This window comes from Lytechinus variegatus, chromosome 13 (genome assembly GCF_018143015.1).
Source record: "Lytechinus variegatus isolate NC3 chromosome 13, Lvar_3.0, whole genome shotgun sequence".
In the NCBI taxonomy this organism is placed as follows: domain Eukaryota; kingdom Metazoa; phylum Echinodermata; class Echinoidea; order Temnopleuroida; family Toxopneustidae; genus Lytechinus; species Lytechinus variegatus.
The window spans coordinates 9297653-9322584 of NC_054752.1; the positions used below are offsets into that span (position 1 = coordinate 9297653).

At 36.6% G+C, this 24932-nt stretch overlaps 1 protein-coding gene across 2 annotated transcripts in view; it reads right to left on the minus strand.

The window, feature by feature from the left end:
* Nucleotides 1-23953, minus strand: part of LOC121426111 (partitioning defective 3 homolog) — a 95149-nt gene extending 71196 nt beyond the window's left edge. For both annotated transcript variants that reach the window (XM_041622276.1, XM_041622278.1), the window contains exons 1-2: nucleotides 23860-23953; nucleotides 22729-23526 (exon numbers count right to left, since the gene is read on the minus strand). In XM_041622276.1, the coding sequence (XP_041478210.1) occupies nucleotides 22729-22848 (120 nt within the window). In that variant the 5' untranslated portion in view covers nucleotides 22849-23526; nucleotides 23860-23953. The remainder of the gene's footprint in view (nucleotides 1-22728; nucleotides 23527-23859) is intronic.
* Nucleotides 23954-24932: the final 979 nt, after the last annotated feature.

Below are 24932 nucleotides of genomic sequence, written 5' to 3' on the forward strand. Positions count from 1 at the left end.
CTGCAGTCTGCACACAGGTCATATAGGACCTTAGGCTGCATATTCAGACCACTTCCCTTGAGTGAGGGGTTTGCACACCAATAAAGAGCTGCCAACCTGAAAAGGAACATTTCAGTATTTTTGAAGCTGAAAATCAGTATTTCGGTGAGGAAATCAGTATTCTTCTCACTTTTCAGTACTAAATACTGAAAATAAGTACTACTTGGCAGCTCTGCATATGCCTGTGTGTTTGCTCAGTAGGTAGAGCACTGAGCACCTGTCTCACAACCGTGAGGTGGGGACTTCAAGCCCCGGCCTGCCCGCATCAGACAAAATGTGCCAAAAGATGGGAGTTGCTGCCTGCTACCCTGTTTTGTGTTCGACGATAAAGGGATAGAAGCAACGTCAATCTGGCACTGCACAGCGTCTGCTGGTCCCACTATCAATATTGGGCAAAATGAATTTTCAGAGTATTTCTATTTCAGATGTTTTTCAAACAATGAAATGAAAATTTTCATTTTTTTTCTCGAGTGTAAATGGGGGGGTTCTCCTGTCTTATTTCTCCCAGCAAACTGTATGCCATTGAGGTTGTAGAATGGAGAATGAAATAAAAAATTTCATTTTTTCTTGAGTGTGAATGGGGGATGCTCCTGTCTTATTTCTCCCAGCACACTGTTTGCCATTGAGGTTGTAGAATGGAGAATCAATCATCGTGGAGCACGTTGACAGGAGATGTCTGGGTTCAGTGGCAGTGAAAATGTCACCAGGCCCTATCAGGCCACGGACGTATGTTTACCATCACAACATTCACCTTCTTGTGGCACAACATTAAATTGGTGCATGTGGGTCTACAGTGAAAGGCGAGCCAAGGTATGATCAAGGTACATGAAGGCATGTAGCCTATAGTATACCCAATGCAAAAGTATGAATGAGAAGAAGTGGAGGGAACTTGCGATCCAATACCCCTTTCATAAACCAATCCTCCAATTATAATTCAACAAAAATTGCATTCACAAACTCTGAAAATACATGTAATCTGCGCTATTAGCGCCCGTCCTGAAAAAGGTGGATAATCATCATGGCAACCGCACACACCCCCTCCGATGCGGTTGCGTTGGAAAAGGGTGACCTTGTGACCGCGCCATGGCAATTATCGGCATTACTTTCGAAATGCGTTCTTAAAGTCAAAATCTGGTCCCGATGCCATTATGCAGATAATTGCAGCATCAAAATAATGCATATAACTCTGGTCCTCCTCCGAATTTACAACCAAATTATGCTGCGATTAGCCGCATAATTGGGTTTATGAAAGGGGTAGAAGAAAGGAAATTGTGGTGTGTACCATGAGGTTGAGGATACATGTATGTTGCCTCTCCTCATCTTGAAAAAATTCAAAAGGTAAATTTACTTGAACATGTCGAAAGAAAGTGCAGACACGTCATTGTGCACTGGCACTGGAAATAATACAGGCCTACACGCACTTTAATACTCCTTTCATAAACCCAATTACTATGAATTAGGCGGCTAATAGCAGCATAATTTGGTCGTAAAAATTGGAGGAGGACAAGAGTTATCCGCATTACTCTGATGCTGCTATTATCCGCATAATAGCGGCATCGGGATAAGATTTTGAGTTTATGAACGCATTTCCAAATAATGCGGATAATTGCCATGGTGCGGTCACAAGGTCACCCTTTTCCAACACAACCGCATCGGAGGGGCGTGTCCACTGTCATGGCGATTATCCGCCTTTTTCAGGACGGGCGCTCGTAAAAATAATGCGGCTTATTTTCGGAGTTTATGAACGCAATTTTTATTGAATTATCCGCATTACTCTGAGGCGGCTAATTGAGGATAGGTTTTATGAAAAGGGTATTAGATATCGTTCTGATGTATTACCTGCTATAAGGACTGTATAGGTGGTGTAGTTTGTAATCTCTCTACTTCAGACATATCACTTTACATGTTTCATGTAATAGCATCAGAATCATAAAAGACGATAGTTGATGTAGAAAATAGAGTAAAGTAAAAAAAAGTAGTAAAATACATAAAGCTATCAAAAATACTGCCATCAGGGTGTATTATCTCTATATTCAATTTTTCAATTCAATTCAATTTAGGCAGATGACTTCAATATGGATGTATTGTAATTACCCCCCCCCCCCCCCCCCCCCCGAAAATGAAATACATTGTGATATTTTTCTTGGAAAGGATGATTATGGAAATGCCCCTTGAAATGTTCAAGATTACATGCAGACATTTAATCTAACATGTAACCAGGCAACGTGCCATGCTGAAATGTACAGTAATTTATCACTCTCAGAAAACAGATGTGAAGTAGACATGAGTCACTGTATAACTTACAAAAAAATGATATGATATGAATATATCACCTGTCAAATCACAGGAAAGCACATACATTACACTGTGCATGTAGCACTCTGGATTACAGTCTCTTGACTGTGTCAATGTGTGTTATTTTCTTCTTTTTTAATATTCAATATTTAAGGGGGCTACAATAGAACTACCGGTACATCTGTAGGCTATTTAAATCAAAGCTACAGAGGCTGTTAAATGTTGAATTATTATTATTTTTATGATAGGGGAGCCTCCAGAATAATACCCCTTTCATAAACCCCATTAAAATGAATTGGGCGGCTAATAGCAGCAAAATTGGAGGAGGACAAGAGTTATCCGCATTACTCTGATGCTCCTATTATCCGCATAATAGCAGCATCGGACAAGATTTTGAGTTTATGAACGCATTTCCAAATAATGCGGATAATTGCCATGGTGCGGTCACAAGGTCACCCTTTTCCAACACAACCGCATCGGAGGGGGCGTGTCCACTTGTCATGGCGATTATCCGCCTTTTTCAGGACGGGCGCTCGTAAAAATAATGCGGCTTATTTTCGGAGTTTATGAACGCAATTTTTATTGAATTATCCGCATTACTCTTAGGCGGCTAATTGGAGGATAGGTTTATGAAAAGGGTATTAAAGCTCAGAGATCCAAGGACTAAAAATGTTATTCATTATTTAGAACATTGCATGCCTACTGAAGCCATGATAAACACAAAGAAGCATGTTTTGTTCTTGTGTTTTTCGAAAATTCAGGAAAAGGTCATTAATCTGAAATGCCAAGATGCATGTTTGGCAAAAGAGAACAAAACATTCCTTTGCCTTGTTAATCTCCTTTCAACCAGATTATCTTTCTCTCCCTCAAAGCCCCAGTGCGTCCATTTCCTGCTACTGTTCCTACAAGTACACATACAAACAATAAATAACAGTGTATCAAACTGCCTACATGTAGATCACAAGAATCCCTGTTAAATTCCGAGAACATTTTCAGGATCAAATATAAATGGAGATGCGATAATTACAACATAATAATTTCCTGCATTCACACCGCCACAAAAAAAACCCTTCAGAAAAACTTCACAACGTTACAAGCATGCGTAGTATGGTCTGAGAAGCAGACAAGGCGCAAGATTAAAAATCGCTAGCTCAACAGCCACCCACAGCGCCCCCCCCCCCCCCCTCAACTACATGTACATGCTGGGCCAAGAAAGTTTCCTTAAAGGAGAATGAAACCATTGGAACAACATAGCTTGTGTGAAAACACAAAAATCAACAAAACACATCAACGAAAGTTTGAGAAAAATCTGACAAATAATGAGAAAGTTATGAGCATCTGAATATTGCAATCACTAATGCTATGGAGATAGCAAATTGGCAATGCGACAAAGATGTGTGATGTCACTTGTGAACAACTCTCCCCATTACTTCAGTATATATATACCTCTTTTATCACATCTATCTATAGATCATGTGTTCTTTCTACATGAGGGCATGTAATACATATTTTTTAAGAATACATCATGGATAAAGAGTTTATATCATCATAAGAAAAAGCAAAAAGAGACATTTTGAGGGTATTTTATAGTCCACCAAAGGGAAAGTTGTTCATCAGTGACATCACACATCCTTGTTGCATTGCCAATAGGAGGATCTCCATAGCATTAGTGATTGCAATATTCAAATGCTCATAACTTTCTCATTATTTGTCAGATTTTTCTCAAACTTTCTTTATTCTTATTCTTTGATTTTTCTGTTTCTACACAATCCTATTTGTTCCAAAGGTTTCATTCCCCTTTAAATTACTTTCACACTACCAAAATACCAGAGACCTTTATAGTAAAATCCCAGCAAAGAATTCACGTAATTTAGACACGACAAATAAAGTGTACCAGTCATTCACGTTTAGAATTTTGTGAAGCTCAAAAACTTGCTCTCTTTAAATTTATTCTTTCGACAAGCTCAATTTTGAGCTCCTCAGAATCGCTCTCCTTGAGGAGCTCAAAATTTCAAATCAATACAATACATGTGTTCTAAATTGTAGATTTTGTAAAGGCAATAGCTGTGTAGCTGTTAAATAATCTGTGGTGAAAATAGGCCTGCGTCAACTTAACAAAAAAATGCCAAAATTTCACATTTTGCATCTTTAAATCCATGAAATGGCCATCTATTTTCCATAATTCCTTTATTAAATCATTTTCATTTTATTTTTAGTTGAAAACTATAAGGAAAATGAAGAATATTCAGCTCTGGAATTGGAAGGACCAAGGGAGTGACACGTTTTAAAAAAAAGGTGGAAAACAATGTCACTCTGTGCCTTTTCCACCCTTTTCGCTTCTTGTGATTTTAGAGTGCATGTTTAACGTACAAACATACATATACACCAATATACAGTACACTCTGCATTAAACGTACACAAATACAGCTGTACTGTAGGCCTATATGTACATGTACATACATGTACATGTAGGTATAGGCCTACAGTACATGTACTGCGGGCTAAATACAATAACAGGTGGAAGTTTTAAGGCTTGTAAAACTCAAAAAGTTCTAGGAACTTTTACAAGTGTTTGCAAGTGCACATCACACCTGTCTTAAAAAGTGTTCAGGAACTACAACATATACATGTACATGTATGGAACAATCCTCAACACTAGTAAAATGGAGTGTGGGCCTACCTGTTTACTTTCAACGACATCAGTAGCTTACGAAACAAACAGTTCACTCAACCATCAAGATTCTAAATAAACGGTGAATTCTCGTCCAAAAGTTTATATACTGCACCAAACAATCACAAACTAGTCAAGTATTTCGTACTGTACATGTACATACAGTGTGGTTTGTAGTTCCTACCAGATCAGAGCAACACAATAGGCCTATAATACGAAAAGCGTGGGCAGAAAGTGAAACTATTCTTCACAACTTTACTCTGGAGAAAAAAAAGCTTCTGTTTTGACTTTCTCTCTCCCACTCTGTTCTTCTCTCTCCTTCTCTTTCTTTCTTTCTCCTCCGAGCTCACCTCTCATTCTCAGTGGTCTATCTCCTCTCTGACCTCACCAATAGGTGGTTGCACACAGCTTGGTGAAATATGACCTGCGAACTTTGAACCGAGGTTGGAATGTCTCTACGCTCTCTCCCCTTTTTTTCTCCCCTTCCTTTCTGAAATTCTTGGTCATCATAATTCTCAATTTCATCCTTCTGACCCAATTAAATTATACGAGTTGATTTTATTGTGGAATGTACATACTGTAGACAAATTTGATTTGCAGCTTCTTCAATACTTGCAAGGGAATGCAATACTGCCTATTATAATTCTGAAGAAAAAGTAAATATTCTAAATATTCATTCAAAATTAACTAGCTTGGATGATGCTTTGATATGACTTGTAATAATATTCTTGTCTACTTACTGTACATGTACAATGCAGTAGCATACACTCTTTTCATGAAGCTATTATAGCTCCATGCTCTTCTGTTTGCTTGTAATAATACATGAATATTTCTGTAATTTCTTTGTCTTGTGCCATCATACTTACCGTGTTTACATGTGATCGGCTTTTGCATCGTTTTTTTGTTGCGTGTAAACGCAATTAACTTGCATCTGCTCTTGGTTCAGAATCAGCAATTTTGCACCACCAAGTAGTAGGTTCAGAACCGCAAGCCGATGCAGAATCAGCTTTATTTACTACGTGTAAACAGAAAGCCGATTCTGCATCGGCAATTGGCGCGCATGTCATTTACTTTACCATTGTGACGTACTTCAAAGCGCACGGCTCCAGCATTGTCTTTATTATGACGTATATTGTTGGTGCTTGTATCATTTGCCACGCGAGCCGATTCTGCACCGCGAGTTGTAACAGCATGTATTAAACGCGGTGCAAGATAAACCCAAAAGCTGATTCTGCATCGGCTCGCAGTTCTGAACCAAAAGCCAATCACATGAAAACATGGTATATGTGTGTTTTATCATGGGAACTAAAATGAGATAAAACAGATGACCTGATAAAAAATTATTTTAAGAACCACCTACCATATATAGATGGTTGACAGATACATGATAAACCTTTTATAGGATTTAGATCTAAATTCTGAGTTCAAAATGGTCACCTACAAGCATGCATAGCCAATCTGGATTTGTTTTCAAATTCATTATAATTTTAGAATTTGAATGTATTTTGGTTTGCGACATGTGTTCTGTTATTAATACATGTACATGTAGGCTTACAATGTACATGTACATGTTCCTTTGTCTTTGTTTATGAAGTGTGCCTACATGTATGTATACACGTACTGATTTTTTTTCCAAATAAGAGACCCTCAGTTCAGTGATTCAAACCCGGATTCAAGTGTATTGATAAGTCTCAAACCCATCCATGTCTTCTTAATAATCAAAAGTTGAGGGTTTTTGCTATAAAATTTCTTTCTCCCTTGTGAGGCTTTCGGCATTCTCTGAAATCAAAGCTTTAATATCCCACTTCAATTTCATGTCCAATGACTATGAAATAGAGCATTTACAGTTCCATCAGGATTTGTGCTTTCACAAATTCCAGAACTTTGACCTATTCTGATATAGGCCTAGTACCCCAAAATTCAAACCCCAGGGTACTGTACCAATTGGTCAATTTCATTTTTTACTCCTGAAACAATATTAGTAAGTACTATACCTAACATTTGAAAAAGCTTGGGTCTATTTTTTCCAAATAAATTACGTATATAGCTGAAATATATCATGTACAGAACTAGCAACTCAGAGCAAGCCTCGGATTACCAAAAGTTGCCTTAATGAGTGCTTAGGGCCATTTTGGAAAGCAAATTATGAATGTAAATATTGGGTATTATTATGAGCAGAAATTTGGAATGTACAGTGTAGCTTGATGTGCAGTATCATCAAATCATACATTTTCAGTATCAAACCATGTATAGGCCTATTCTTTACTGTAACTGTAATCACTGGAAACCTCCCAAACAATGTCAAATTTTATTCATACTAAATTCTTTATTTTTTCAAGATAGAAGTACATGTACATCATCCTCTTTAAAGCATACTTTGAAAGCCTCTCTTCGGAAGAACCATCATCCAGTTCCATTCTTTTCTTCTCTTTGGACTTCCATTTAGTTTCTACTTGAATAAAGATACCAAAATAAAAACACACTGAATTCTGATGGCATACATTTTAAAAAATAGATGGGGGTCCAGAGGCCCAGCACACTGACCGATATGTTTTTAACCTCCCTCTGTAATTCAAGCCGCAAACATTCACTGCCTTTATCATCTGATTTTTTACTTGTATTTGCCTATCTGTAAGCATTTTTTACCAGAAAATCAAAATATTCAATATAAAATGAGGTCATGTGTCACATGCCAACGGGTGATTCAAGGCTTTTAAAGCAAACTTTTGTAATCCCACCTGAAATGCTAATAGAAACATAAATCTTTTAGGTATCAAAATAGAACCAAAAAACATCTTAACATTCGATTCAAGTCAAAATAAGTTCACATTTCCTTGTTAATAACAAAATGTTGATAATATATACCCTCCCCTAGAAAAGGTTATCAACAAATCCCAATGTTAGATATCAATAAATACTTAGGAGAAAGTCGTTAACATCCGCACGATGACACATTTAATGCAAACACTTGGATTATGTTACCATAATTCTATTCGCACTTCAACATTAGTTTTGATGTACACAAAGATCAAATAACAGTGATTATTTTAAAATTGACTTGTAATAATGTAAAGAGTATGAAATATGACAACACTTGGATTAATTTCAAGTGCATGTCATGACTATCTTGATCGTATTTCAGTTGTAAGAAAAGAGATCACAGGGAAAGTTTCATAAAACTTGTTAAACAAATTTGCAACAACAGTTAAACCAAAATTCTGAAATGCTTTAATCTGATTGGCTGATGGTTAACTTGTTAGAAATACCGGTAGTGAAATTATCAAATAGTACATTTGTTAAAATTCTTTCATATGTATGCTTTTCACACTGCATTTCCTAAACCCTGACTATCCTCAACCCCAAACTATCTTTTTTGGTTTCACACTGTCTTTCTTATAAACCCCATACTATTTGCTTAAATAGCCGGGGTTAACGCCTTGATTTGTTCAACAATGTTTAAAGGTGATATCAGGAAGACTTGGACTCACATTAATGAATTGCTTGGACGCTCAAAAAGGCATTCTATTCCACAAGAGATGAATTTTAATGGTATACTTTTATCATCGGCCAAGGATAAGGCTGAAAGCTTTAACAAATATTTCATTGGATTGCCCCAGAAAATATCTACAGAAATTCCTCAAGTACCACAATCTCATTGTGATTATATGAAACGATGTACATGTACAGTGTGTAAAGATAATACTTCTCTGTTTTTAAACCCTGCTACAAAAGCTGAGATAATTAATATTGTATCATCTTTAAAACCTTCTAAATCGAATGGTTCTGATGATATTTCACCTTGAATTATAAAGGAGAGTATTCACATTTTTGTTGAACCTTTATGTAAAATCATCAATATGTCATTATTTCAGGGGGTCGTTCCAGATAAACTAAAGGTAGCTAAAGTTGTGCCGGTGTATAAAAAAATCTGATCGTAAGAATGTCGTAAATTATAGGCCGATAGCATTGTTACCAATTTTTTGAAAGATTCTAGAGAAAATAATTTATAAACGTTAAATGACTTTTTATCTAAAAAAGACATCTTGATTCCTCAGCAGTGCGGATTTCGTAGAAACTTCTCCACACAAATGGGTGTTTTTAACTTATCGAGTAAAAGGCTATTGATGAAAACAAATATTTTCTGGGGATATTTTTAGATCTGTCAAAGGCATTTGATTCCATTGACCATGATATCCTTCTCAAGAAACTTGAACACTATGGAATTCGTGGTGTAGCATTGTCATGGTTCTGCAGCTATTTGTGTGATAGGACACAATTTGTTATGATAGATAGATCTAGATCAAAACATACTACGATTAACATTTACCCTTTTTAGACAGGCTAAATTTTCCTTAACCCCGTACTATTGGTGGGGCTAAATGGCAATTTAGCCCCACCTATAGTACGGGGTTAAGCTTAGCCCACTTTCGTTTTACACAGCGTTTTTGCAAAGTGGGCTAACCCCACCTATAGTATGGGATTATTTGGCCCTGCAAAAAAGCAGGGTTATCCCACCAATTGCGGTGCTAAGAGCAATAGTACGGGGTTAAGATCGCATGTGTAAAACGAAAGTGGGCTAAGCTTAACCCCGTACTATAGGTGGGGCTAAATGGCAATTTGGCCCCACCTATAGTACGGGGTTAAGGAAATTGTAGCGTGTGTAAAAAGTGTACGAGTGAAGCACTTGTACTACGAATGATCGACAAAAACCACTAGTCCGGGGTTAGCGAGTTTCGTGTGTAAAAAGCAAGCATTCCTTATCCGGGGTTAGCAATAACAATTTGGCATGTGTGAAAAGGAAAAAAAATAGTATGGGGTTAAGGATAGTACGGGGTTAGCGATAGTCCGGGGTTAAGAAAATCCTGTGTAAAAAGGGCATATGATGTACCTCAGGGTTCTGTTCTTGGTCCCCTTTTGTTTCTGATATATATAAACGATATAATACATTCATCAACATTATTCTCATACTCCCTGTTTGCTGATGATACCAGTCTGATGCTATCTGATAAGTCAATAGAAAATTTGTTACTGGTTGCAAATCAAGAAATTAAGAAGCTGTATTCATGGTTTTGTTGCAATAAGCTATTGTTGAATATTCAAAAAACCAAATGCATAATTTTCCGCTCTAAGGGTAAAAGCTACCAGGGCGTATAACTTGTCTTCGGTCATGATGTTGAACCAAGTGCAAATATTTTGTTTCTTGGGTTATATATCGATGAGCACCTATCCTGGAAAAATCATCTACATGCTGTCTGCACAAAGGTGTCTCGCAGTGTAGGTGTTATAGGTTAAAATCAATTTTACCTGAAATGATACTGATAACAATATACAATAGTATTGTTCTACCTTATTTGACATATTGTAATGTTCCTGGGGAAACACTTTCAAGTCTTATCTTGATAAATTGAGAATATTGCAGAAAAGGGCAATACGACTTTATAACAAATTCTAATTATAGACATCCAAGTACTCCATTATTTCTTCGTCTGAAAATGCTACCACTTTAGTGAACTTGTGTCGTTTAATTGTGCATTGTTCATGTTCAAACTACAATCAATGCCCCAAGAATGTACCTTAAAAAATTATTTCTTCAGAATTCAAAAATACATAATGATAATACACGTCAAAAGGATCTTATTCGTCAGCAATTTGCGAGAACAAATGTCACTCTGACCTCCTTTCATAAAGAGTGGAACAATTTACCTGTTGATATAAAAAATAGCAAAACTCTTTTCGTGTTCAAAAGATTATCCAAAACTTACTTTCTTGACAGATTATGATTATTTTCCTTCAATATGTATTTTAAGTTCATGTATTTGCATTTAAGTTGATGACCTACCCAGAATCTATGTTTAGTATGTTCATGTGTGGTTGGATGTGGTTGTGTGTGTGTGTGTATATATGTGTGTTTGTAATAGTTTTCCATTCTATTTTTAGCATCTTATACATTTTTTTTCTCTCTCCTTTGTATCTTGTAGATTAGTATATCCTATGTTTTATGTTAATAATCATAGGTATTCCAGGGCCCTACTCACAAGCTTTGCTTTTAAAGGGGTCCTAAAACCAATTCGTATATGCTATAGTCTAATTGATGTATAATGTTTATGTACTCATTTACGTTGTATGTACATCTATTTTGATTATGATGTGATGTTTTTGGTTTTGAACAAATAAACTTGATCTAAACTTGAACTAAACATTTTGGCAGATTTTAAAGTCGGACAATGAAACAAATAATGACAACTATTATGTACAGGTGGGCCTACAGGTACAATGTACATCACACACCTCTTTGCAGGTAATGGCGATCATTGACTTTTGTTTCTACAGTGTATAAAGAAATTGAAAAAGGGCTAAACATATTTTCTAAAACTATTCAACCTGTATTTACATGATCAAAAATCATAGTTTGGACTGCAAACGGGAAGCATGAACACACCCATAGAAAGTGCCTTATCTACATTGTACCTGTACATGAACGTTCTGTTCATACGATCTGTTCATCTTCTCGACATACATGTACAGTTAATGCCAAGTTTTGCGAGCATAAACGTACGATTTACGGTGAGAATAAACATACGATTTATGGATTGTCAGTGATACCATTGACAGCTTGCAGGTTTACGACCAGATTCCCCAAATTACAATATTCCCTTCCCAATTAAAGCGACAGACATCCAGTTATAAATATTTCTAAAAAAATTGTAGACCACCAACATACTATGTACATGTAGGCAGTGTGTATTGTATGTTCGCATTCAACTAACATGTGCTGTATATGAAGGCTGCCATTTATTTAATTTAAAAACATGTCCATGTATTTTCTATTTTTAAATCACAAGTCATCAAAAACCAAATTTTTAATTACCATTTTTGTGTTATTTTCTGGCTATTTTTTTTTTATTTCTAGAATACATGGAGGCTAAAAAGTTGTAATCTATCAATAATTTTTACTGATTTTTTTACATGGTTCATTCATTTTTAGTATGAATTGCATACAAATCACTGGGGTGTAATAATAGTTACTTACGATACTTTTGTTCATAATTAGCAACTTATTGACGGGGTCATGTACTCCATTCTTCGACATCCATCAGCTGTTATCCATCACCCTATTAATTTCTCCAGTGTTGCATGATGGATAACTAATACAGATTGACAACAATGTAAATTAATCAGCATTTAAAGCTCATCAATAACTGAAGTGGGCATTCAACGTTTTGCTTCATTACATACAGTACATGACATGACGATGTACATGTAATGTTTGATGATGTACATGTATTGTTCACCCCCCACACACACACACACACACACACACACACTTTACAAGTGCTCAGTCAACACATGTCATTTTATATATATATTAAAAGCTAACTCACTATTTAATGACACTGAGTCTGGACACTCAATTACTCTTTCACCCCTCCCGCCCCTATTGTCCAATCTATGGGGTATGAATGAAGAGTAATGAATGGGTTTCTTTCTTTTCAATCAAGCACATTTTCCATGGAGAATGACTCACTGTACTTGGAAGGAGGATCCACCCATTGTTATTTTTACGTAGGATGAGGACAGATGTATAGCACATTGCCTATTTAATATTGAGGCATATACATTGTAGTGAATAGCGTATTATGAAGACTGTAAAATATGAAATATTCAAAATATGTGTAGGCCTATATAAATCTACATGCAGGCTTAGACACTGTTAGGCCTGCATACATGTACATTATATTCTTGTAGATGTGTATGTCGGTATAATATTAATAATGTACTGCATACATGCACTGTATACTAAAGGGAGTAAATACAACTCATGTACATGTAGCATACAATGTACATACTGGAGGCTACTGTGGACATGTACAGTAGGCCTACATGTACATTCATGTACTGTAGGGTCCTACATGTACATGTAAAATGTGTAGGCCAAACATACAGTACATGTATGTATATGTAGGCCTTCACACAAGTGGTGGAATTATACATGTACATACCAATATAAAACATTTTCCATGACTTCTACACTTGCTACATGTATACAAATGGGCCTATTAATACATATACATGAAGCCTACATCTACATACACTGTAGCCTACATGTACATGTACATGCAAACATGGGCTACGAAATAGGCTTGTGCAAGTAAAGCCAGTTTGTAGTATATGTACTAGGTGGATCTACTACAAATTATGTAGACAAATTCTAATGAGGGCGTTCGTGTTTACATTTTTGTGTATAGGCCTACACTACAGAGATGCCAAGTTCAAAGACCAGCTATGCGTGAGATTTTCTGTGAATCTGAGTGAGATCACTGACATTGTGTACAATGTATATGGGGATAGGCTGTGATAGTTGCGTGAGACAGAGATTTTAGGGGATAAACAAGAGTCCAAAATGCTTGAGTCTCACGCATAATGCGTGAGACTTGGTAGCTCTACACTACATGTAGGTCATGCAAAGTACATGTACATCATTCATATATATGTGACATCATATAAAGCCAATATAAACTGTAACAGTCAACAGACAACTACATGTATTACAGGTGTACCTTAACTCCAAAGAGTGCAAGTTCAATTCCACTATTACAGTCTTTGAGAGTATACAGTTCGCTCATGTTGTTTACGTGTTGGTTTCGTTCTTGTTCTCAGAGTTCACCTTTCCTATTGTATTGTTGATAATCAGAATGCATGCCAGTGAACGACAGAACACACATTCCATTGCCTTTGTCAACATTCCAAATCTGACAATCAACCAATAGGTGGTTTCAGACCGCCTCGAAGTTTGTCAGTTCCGGGTATTTTCTGATCGGAAAATTTACCCCGATCAGAAAATCCCAGGTAAATTTGGAAATGAGAAAGCAAATTACACGTAATCTCCCCATATTCAAGAAAATAACCGCTGTACTTGTCAAAAAATAACGAGAACTTTCACAGGGATTTTTCCAAGGTCGCGGGTACTTTGGCGATGTGAAAGCAAATTACGGGAACTTTTAGCACAGCGTGTAGTGGGGCGCGGGCGGCTGCTGAGCTAGTGATTTTGAATCTCGCCTTGGTTGCTTATCAGACCATATACTGAGTATGCTTGTATTGAACTTCAAGAATTTATCTCTAAGGGTATGTTTCGAAGGGGTGTGAATGTGGGAATATTTACTTGCCTGAAAAAAAAGTTATCGTAATTTGACAGAGATTCTTGTAAACGAGGCGGTTTGAAACCACCTCATGACTGTGCCTCCATGCTACAAAGAGAAACAGTGTCCCGTAAACACAGAAGTCAGCGATTGATCCTACGCTTGATTATCACATTCGATTGTACATCGTGGCCAATGCAATCAATCGTAAAGATATTCTGCTACGATGATTGCAAGGCTTTGTGTTTACAGGCCTGACTTGGTTTTTATGTTATTCTCTTATTGGCATGCCCATTCAAAAAAGTGAAGTGGTGAACTTCTTTTTAATAATGTAGCAATTTGATTTTCTACAATACAGCTTTGTTCAGCTACATGTACATGTGTACTTTTAAAAACATTTCAAACCACAGAAGAAACTTATTCAAGAGGTGAACAAGTAAAACTGGCATTGCAAATTTTCATGTGTATGGACATGTAGATGTACTGTACTATGCAGGCCTACATACATGTATGTACAATGCATGTCCATGAATTACTGTAAACAAATTGATTCATGGTTGGTACAATGTATGTTTTTAATACAAACCAGGGTGAGGGGACAGTAGATTCATATTGCTGACTTTAACATGAACATTGCATATTAAGCTGTACTGTACAAGTACAGACCTGAAAAGAAAAGGATTTCATGGGCATCAGTATGAAATGAAACAAAATTGTTTGATTATTCATGACACAAGTGAGAATTCCCAACTCAGGCTGATAAAGATGGGGTTTCTTTTGTAATAATCTAAATCAATTTTGATGAGGGTGAATCAAGCTAGAAGAATCAAGCATGGAGCAAAATCTAAGTACTCTCTTAAAGGATCTATGGTCTGGAAAGTAGACTAAATACATGTATACATAAGACATGTAGGTACAGTAATGTGTAGGCTGTCTGATCAAGCACATGTATACGTATACATGTACATGTACGTATATCCATTTCTGTTTGTTCTATTTTGTTTTCGTAATGTTTTTTTGGCTTTGTTTTTAATAGCAACTTAATTTCTTTTACTTTCTTTACTTTTGAATTTGTTTGTTACATGACAAAAAATGAAGAAAAAAGAAAAAAACAGAACTGAAAAAAAAAATTAAACATAGGTATTAAAAAAAAGCATGATAAAAACAGAAAGGAAGGAACATATCTGTCGGCCTGTATTTTTTCTTCATATGATGCACAAACTTTGAGCATAAAATTGAATATATAATTATTATGATTTTTTCTTCACTTTGCTTGCTTGGAAAGTACCTTTCCCCTATAAAAACATTAGAAAAGAAAATAATCATAAAAGGCAAATATATATATTTTCATGACCGCCATTAAACAACTATGTGCCTGAAAATAAGTCTATAATCGGCAGGTAGATCCTGGTGAATTCAGGTCTTCACGAAGGTGGTGAAACTGGGTTGCATGAAAAATGATTCTGATGGTGAGAGATTTAATTTTCCATCAAAATCCAAGGGAAAACCCAAGAGTTGATCTCTAGACTAAAAGGCCATTCTCGAAATCCACCTGACAAGGAACTCCAGAGCGTTCCACATTGAAGAACAGTCCCAAATCACAGAACCAGGTGGTTCAAGTTTATAGTCTGGGGAAACAGACTCATTTTATAAAGACTGAATTTAAATCCTAATACCGTTTGTTCGTACGCAGAGTTACATGTAGTGTATGATGCAGTCTGAAGTGGGAGACTACAGTTGCACTCTTGTACTGACTAGTCTGCGTTTATACGACCTTTTTCGTTTGTGATTCTACAGAAACGTCTTTCCAAACGCCCCTTTTTCCGTGTTTCACGTTTGTGATTTGAAAGACATTTATTTTCACTTTTGACTAAACGCAATCGTGATTCTGCAGAATCATTATTTGAATCATGATTCTAGGGTAAAAATATGGCGCATAAACACACCCCATGGAGAGCCTGCATACAAGTGTACATACACATGTACATAGGCCTACATACATCTTCACCTGCAATGTAAAGAGCATGTTCAGCATATACTTTGTTAGTCTAGATTCTAGACGTCAGTGTACTTGTTATTTCTCTCCGTTTGCTTCATTCTCCATCCCCTGCGCGCCTTCCCCAGTGATCGCGCTATCCCCTCTTTCACGCCCTTCACCAATGATGATGGGAGGAAATCGTGCGGCTGTTTTCTTTTCGGGCGTAGAGGTCGAAGATTGTGTTATTGATTAACAACATAACTGAAAAGTAGAACAGTCCTGGCAAAGGACTAATACTTTGTATATTCAGAGAACAATGTAGTCCCTGAGCTTGAGGTTGCCTTTTACAGGCCCTGTGACTGATATGAAGAGGAATTTATAAAGACTTAGAAGAATCCAATAGTGTTCACACGGGCCTCGTCAACTACATGTTTCATCTCCAACGGCTAGTCTTGATTAAGCCACTACTAGACGAAGAATATCGCCAAGTCACAAGGCTTTGTCAAAAGGCTAGCCTGGAGATAGTTTCACGGTTCAGACACCAAGGGAGCGTTTCATGAAAGAAGGTCCATGATCCGACAAGTTCTATTTTATCCTACAGTTACCGTAGTAACAGTGCTTCTAAACCAATCAGTCAGATCTGGAAACTTGTCGGATGAAAATGTTGATGAAACACTCCCCTGACTTGAGCATAGTCTGCTGTGCAAACCCTTCACTCGAGTAAAGGGTCTGAATTGCAGCCTACTCATGCCTTATGTACTGAAGGCCCTCTCGAACAGCAAGTTTTGTATACATGTACATGTGCTAGTCTTTGAATGGAGACACACTTGTTGATCAAAGTTTCAATCAAGGTCTGTGCCTGCATACTGACTTGTGCATTCAAGAGCAAACCATTACATTGTATTAAAGTCCGGTTTGAAATATATACATGAACCTCTGGAGAGACGCAAGGAGGATTTAAATTCCAACATGTCTAAAACCTGTCATTTCGGTTTAATTCACTGGACTATTCTTTCAGTGTCATGGCCAGGCCAGTTTGCTGTGCGACACCAGAACGTGATTCAGAGACTTTCCATTCATCCACAAAAATCTTAAAGGAACAGTCCACACTAATAAAAAAAATCCAGCCTGATCAAAAATAGGACTTGAAAAAGAAAGGAGTAGAATCAAACAAGCAATTAAGCAGATAATTTTGACAACTCGGGTTGATGATGGTGATGGGCTTTAAGTGATTTGATTTTTCTATTTATTTAAAACAGTGTTTATACATCTTTTAAATTAAAAAAAGTGCTGCAAAGGGCAAATACATGTACATGTATCCCTTCCCTCAGCAAGATTTCTTGTAGGCGTTGCTTTGAAAATGCCTTACCCATTTTTTTTTCTTCAGTGACATCTAATAGTACCTTCACAAGTTACTTTACTTGTGCCATAAAAATACCAGATATTTTTTCATCAGGGTAGAATTGCAATCGATTAAAGAGAAATGCCAGTAGTTGCAGTAAACACTGATTTCATGAGAAAGTCTGTAAAACCAGGCTTAATTGTCAGTATATCATCGAGGATCTAGATCTGGTACAGTTACATAAACTGAACTTTGTGAAATCTTGAAATCTACGCTGAAAAACGTTCACACTGAAGATCACCAACACAGATAGGCACACGTGGGACAGTGCATTATTATTGCAGGAATAAAGACCCGACGGAAGTGACCGAATCCGCGCTTATTTTGCTTATTTCTCAGCAATTACACCATTTCTCCCAGAATCCTTTGGCACATATTTTTTATTCATACAAACAGACACTTGGGTGGTCATTATATTAGATTCTGTAAAAAGTCATTTTAAGATCGTTACCAAAACTGGAATTTATCTTTAATATCTTTCCAGAGGCCTGAGGAAGGCAGATGTTAAGTTGTTAACACACCTTCTGTGAAAGTTTGAGCTATGGAATACATTACAAGAAGAAAGAACTTTGAAATTGAGGTTAAAAGGGTTATTCCTGCAAAAATCATGATGTCTTTCCCACATGCAAGCCTACAGTAAAACTTGTTTGAAACCATTAGGCCTATTTACATGTACATGTATGCATACAAACCTGTATTCATGGTCATGTACAAAATTGTAGGCCCCATCATGTCAAAATCACAGGTCTTTAGTTAGAGAAAAAAAATATCTGACTTCATACATTTATTAAGATAATGATTCAGACAGAAGACCTTGATTTAGGTATCGACATGTATACATGTAGTACAGAAATGTACATACCGGTACAGAAATATAAAACACATGGGGGGACTGGAGCTTCCAAGCAGTTATTGTACATGGGGGGGGGGGCAATGTGCAATTTCACCCCTAATGGCGTGCTTTGGGGAAATCATAGTTTCAAAGTAGCCCAAGAGCAGACTTTTATAAATAATATCCAAGAATATAAAAGCAAATCATTTTAGTAGAATAAATATTTTCATGATTGCTCATCGTGCAAAAGAACTAGGTCTACATGTACATGTACATGAAGCTCTTTAAACAGGAGTGATGATCGATATTCGATTTCAATGCTAGTCGATCGTTGCCAGCAAAATACCACCGATAATGCGATATATCGCCAAGTCTAAAAATTATTTATTGTTTATCAACTTAATCGTAAAATCTTCAATTTTTAAAATACTATTTTACATAATTCATTGCAAAGCACTAGACTACATACATTTTTTCCTGCAAATAAATTTCAGTAGCGGTATTTACAAACTGTGAATGTGAGTTTGAAATTCATCAATTCTGTGTTGGGAAGAGGGGGTGGGGGAGGGGGTGGAGTCTTCACTTTTTGGGGGGGCCTTATTAAACCACCTTGCAGTTTCATGGAAGTGATCATTGATTTTTATAGGCATGTCACTTCATGTTTGTATTCATAGAGCCTGTTATTTGTGTGTGGCACTGGCAATCCAGGTTTGTATTTTCTTTGGCTTTGATAAGAAATCCATAACAGACAGAGAGGGGATGAAACAAAATCTGCTTTTCACTTCATATTTGTTTGGTAAATCCAGCCAGTAGACTGATGGGATTTCCATTGAAATAGTGGAAGCCCACATATCGCCGCCCGGATTGGAAGCCCGAAGTTTGATTGCAATTTCAAAATTTGCTTTTCTTGTTTTTATTCTGAATTCTAAATATCTACATGTACTTGAGATGCGCTCATGTATACATTGTACATGAAAGGACAAATTAGGGCCTACATGTAATGACAATTTATGGCAACATCAGACATAGATCCAGGGTAGAAAATAAATTTTGATTTTTAGGGGCTGGTTTTTTTACATTGTATACATGTATGGGGTGATTGCTGAATTTTGGGGGCTATTTCTTTTATGTTTTAACAAGCTAGTTTTAGGTACATGTACACGAAGTCATTATGCAGTACACATGTACAATGTAGGCCTATACTACATGTACAGTACATGCAGTTTGTTCCAGCTATTCATCCTTCACCTTTTGGGCTACACGTTCAATATAAGCCCCCACCCATCCCCCCTCCTTTTTTATCAATCAAAGGAAACAAATGTACACGTCTTAAATGTTGAAAAATACTGTACATGAGACCTTAGGGGAAATTGAATTGTAACAAAGGGTTTATCAACCCCGATTACGATCATAATAATTCAAGAAAATTTTGCATGTCTGAGGAAAGTCTAGTCTCAGGTCAAGGACAGAACAGGTGTATTTACTTGAATTTGACCTCAATGTGACCCACTTTAAAAATACAGACCTTTCAAGCACAAGTACAATATACATGTATACACCCAATAAAAATGTATAACTTTCATAATACAAAGTTGCATACACTCACGCAAAAATGTGTGCACAGTTCCATTCATTTCAATACATGCACTGCTGTTTTTTTTTATACAGCATCCATAGAACAAACAAACTCTGTTTACACTGTACACAGTTATCTACATACTAGTTAGAATTCCAATACAAGCTGTTGCTCAGCTAGCCTGTTTTATAATGATTTAAAAAATAAACTGACTTCAATCCAGACAGTATGTGTAATGTCTATCACTATTATGCTAACATGTATTTGTAACTTCTGGGATTCTGGAAGTTTGGTATACATGTAGTAAACTTAAAAATCTTTTTATCAATTTTTCACTAGTACTAGTTTGGATCATATTAACTCATGATTTTTCTAATTTAATCAATGTACACCAGATATTGATTTTTCTTTGCAAATTTGATTACTTCTGGAGTTATGGTTATAAGTTATAACTAGCTCTACAAAATCTTCAACTTTGTTCTGTAAAGTCCTTTGTACAAAAAAAGGCTACACAAAAGAGAATTTGTGAAACTTCCTGCTCAGTCAAAAAAAAAATGTGTAGCATATTGCCACATGATCATCATGATGTACATGACTGTTTGCTGGAAATTTGCAGCACTGTGGGTCAAAATTCTTAAAAAGGACAAGTCCAATTTTCAGTGTTATGCTAGTTTGATTTTCTCTATTTATCCAAATCAACATTTTCTGGTTCAGTGGGGTGGACTTGACCTTTTAAAAATCAAGTGGTTGGGTTGCCTTCCTTTTTAAACACCTTTTTCTTGGTCTTTTTTATCCCAAATGAATGTATAGACACACAAATCTATGGGGAGAGTTCCTCCTGAAAAGGGTCATCCAAAATGAAAAAAAAAATAGGGTTTAATAGGGTTGCTCTCGCAAAAGGAACTCTTTCCGAATTCATTTTTTTAGTTTTTCTTTTTAAGAATTCCATTTTAAAATCATTAATAGGTGAAATACAATAGTTTTCATGTACTAGCTTTCAGCAGAATGTACATGTATGTAGATAAGAGAACTTCCGTTGATACAATATCATTGTAAATAAATACAAAGTACACTGCATCCCTATTAGTGGGTAGGCCTACATGTACATGTACTATTGAAGACCAGTTTCAAAATCCAAGGCAAATATGAAAACAATGTTAAAGGTAAAATGTTGTTGACAAAAGATCTTTGAATCCTTCAGTTCTAGTTTTCATTTTTCAAACCTTCTTTTTTCACTCTGTTAGTGTGGATGTGTCTCCCAACGACATTTTGCTGACCCAACTATTCAGATTCAGATACCAAATACTTGTTTGGTCCCAGACACAATGCAGAGGTCATGAGGATTTAAAAGGGGGGAATAGTTAAACCTTGTGTGAACTATTTCCTGTTCCTTGTCAATTGTTTGCTTTTGAGGACAGACAAGGAAGAGCTTTTTTTTATTTTTATCATATAAATGATGACTATTGGCCATTTAAGTATTATCAAGATAACTGAAACATTGACCCCCAACAACACCCCTAGTGTACATGTAACAGTAAATTTTGCTGGTGTCTATCTATTTTAATCTTTACTCTTACATTTGGCTTTCCATACTTTATTGTTTACATTCAACTTGTTTATTTCCATTCCAACTCATCTCATCCTTCTTTCCATCCTCTCAATCCACATACATTGTCATGATCTCATCTTTCATTCCATCTCCACAATACATCTCACATAGCAACACAGGTTCATTGCATTTCATTCATTCATTCAGTTTCCATCCACGACTCGAGGGACAGTCATGCTTCCTGGTTTTCCATTAGCTTTCCACTCCACATGGTCTTATTGTTTAATTCTCATTAGGATTCAGTTTAACTCATGATCACCCTTCTCTATTCTCTGATTGGTTCTTATTTTTAAATAGGGTTAGTTCATTTCATAGTTCATACCATTTTCCTTATATTTGGTTGGTTGATTTCTATGATTATCCAATGTGGGTACATTGGCAGAAGATAAGATTGGAAAGTAAAGTCAGTGCTGATCTGGACTTCATCTTGTCAACTTCTAATTTATTCTGTGTTCACCCTATCTTCAGTTTGATAATTTTAGTTTAATTAAAGGAGAGCTTAGGAGATTGAATGTACAGGAGAGCATAGGAGACTGAGTTTATGATTTTACAAGAGTACAAACGGTCATGTTACACTAGCATCAGAAGGCAACAGATTGTACATTGTATTTGAATTTGCAATGTACAAAGAACAGCCATCAAGGCATCATAAAGTTGGGAGTGTGGTGGAGATCCATATTTTACAGAATTTCTACAAGAATCACCATCATCAATCCAGAGTTTTAAATCCAGCTTTGTCCCCGTGGCACGTAAAAAAAAAATCAAGCTATAAAAACATAAACCAATCAAATCAGTCAACTTGGACAAAATTAAAATCCACTTTTTTTCAAATAAAACATCAATATAATTATCAGTGAAACTACCTGTTTAATAGTTCACACACAAATGTGATATACGTGTACAATAATGAACATACATACATGTAATGTAAGTCAATTATTTATTCTATCCTTCAATTAATACTTTTAAATTCAATAGATGCCAACCTATTAAATTTCAAAAATATAATAATTAACATTTGGTTCTAAAGATAAGAAATTGATTTTCAAAAAGTAGTTCTAGAGCTGAAAAGTAATTGAAAAATAATTATTGAAGCATTCAAATTTCAAGGGACTTGTTTTTTACACACTGAAATTCAATTTAATTATTTACAAGTACAAGTATTATTTTTTAAAGAACACAACCTTACCCGTCCCGTTGCTTTCTTGTATCTCTGCACCGATTTTTCAATCAGTTCCCCGACACTCAATGTTCCTTCCCCACATGGGACTATCACTTTGATGGCTCCAAAACAAACAGTAACCTTCATGCTGGCTGCTTCTTTAATCCAAGATACAGTGTAAAGATGGATAATCCTGAAATATACAACTTCTAAAAGATCTCTCCTTTTGATCGATCCCTCACTTATTCCGTGTTACACCGTCGTTCAACATTGCCAGAGCTCAGCATTTTACGAATGTCTTTTCTTAATTTGGAAAGAGAAAAGATGGGCACAGTCGGTTTCTTTCCATTATTTAAGCTCAGGAGAAAACCATGAAAACAATCCAATTTCAAGTTCCAAGATGAAAAACCAGTCCGAACAAAAACAAAGGGATGGGTTTTTGCTGAAGACAGTGCAAGGGATGCAAAATAATGTTCACCTCTATTCTAACATGCTCACTCGTGGTCCAAATGTTTCCAGTAGTAATCAGTTTCATTTACAGGTGGTGAAATGATAATTAGATGCAGTGAGCTACTACAGACACAGGCATGTTTCTTCACTGAGTCATTCCCTGCAGTTCATCCAGCATACACCCTCCTGCGACGGCGGTCTATTCAGCGAATGAATAGATAGTGAGCCGCTAGTTCCCCGTTACTCAATGACTGTGTGGGTGCTGGCATCTGTGTTTATCCAGCGCGACATGCCATTCCCATTCGTAAACCGGGCACAGCTGCACACAGGTGTTTTCCACTGCACGGAAGGCGTATTCTGTCCCAAACGAATTTTCTGCAAGACAACGGAAAAATAAGACGGTTTACGGCGTCACAAAATAAACAATAACACTGAAAGCGGGTTCTTTTATCAATGAAAGTACAAGCAGAGGCGGTCCTTTGTGGAATTTTAAATTGAATCACTTAAAAATCGATAAAATCGGGTGTAAATCGATCGAGATGGTGACGGATGATCGAAGCAACCGGTCCGACTCGGCTGCGTTAATCATCAAAAATACGGTACGGTAACGTTTGGCGTTTTACAAGATTAAATTTTTAAGATTTATTGTCAAATGAGAGAAACGAGGAAATGAAACTGTTAAAAAACACGAGAAATGCATAAACTTACGTTTGAAAATTAGCATTGAAATTAAAATGTCCAAAACATGAAAGAAGTGTGGAACAGTTTTACCGACACACACACGCAGAGAAACGTTGACAAAATAAACAGTTCGTTTTCTCGAATTAATCGTATGATGGCGCTACACACTTTTCAAAAATGTTGTCCAAACGTACGTCGAATGCGACGTCCCCGCATCCCACCCACAGAAAGTAAAACATCAAGTATAGCCCGCGAACGTAGGCCTATGGCCAGCCAGATTAGAATTATTTAGGTAATACATTTAGATAATTAAGTGTTATCTACATGTTTAGTCTTCATGCCACCATCTTGAACAAAGGCTGTTTAACACCTACAAAACTCGTCGTCTTCGGGCCTAATGTAGTAAAAGTTACTGTGGGTTACATTATTTTTGAATAAGCCCTACGTGCCAGTGAAGTTCCTAACCTATGTATGCCCCACTATTTTTTTTTGGGGGGGAGGCACCCCAAAGAATTTTATCACACTTATTCATGGGCAAATCATCAGTAAAAAGGAGCATCACCAGACCCTTCTGATAAAAAGTCTGCCAGGCGCCATTGGGGGACAGTGGACCCCGCCCCCTCCCCCTTAAAATTCGAATTTGTATATCAGCATTATGAGAGAGGATCGTCGCATGACGGCCCATGGAAAATAAAACATATTTCACATCATAGACGGACATCGAGAAGTATTAGCGTAATAAGAATACAAGGCCTAGAATTAGAGTGAGTGAAGCGATGGAGCAAAAAAAGGAATACTTTGATATTCTAAAAACTTAATTTTGTGACAATTTTTTACAACATAAAAAAAAAAATGCCATAGTTCACCCTTATCACTTTCCTATTCTTTCCTTCTATCCTTTTTTCTTGCTCTTTAAACTTGTGGAGGCCATGGCCCCAAGCCCACCCCGCCGCCACCCCCCCCCCCCCCCCCCCATCTGGACGCCCCGTTAGCCAGACGTATACACCTTTCCAATCTTCCCGACCCACGGACTATAATGACTAATCATAAATCCATTTTCTTGCTCTTAATATTTCCCTGATGGGGAGTGTTCTGTGGCC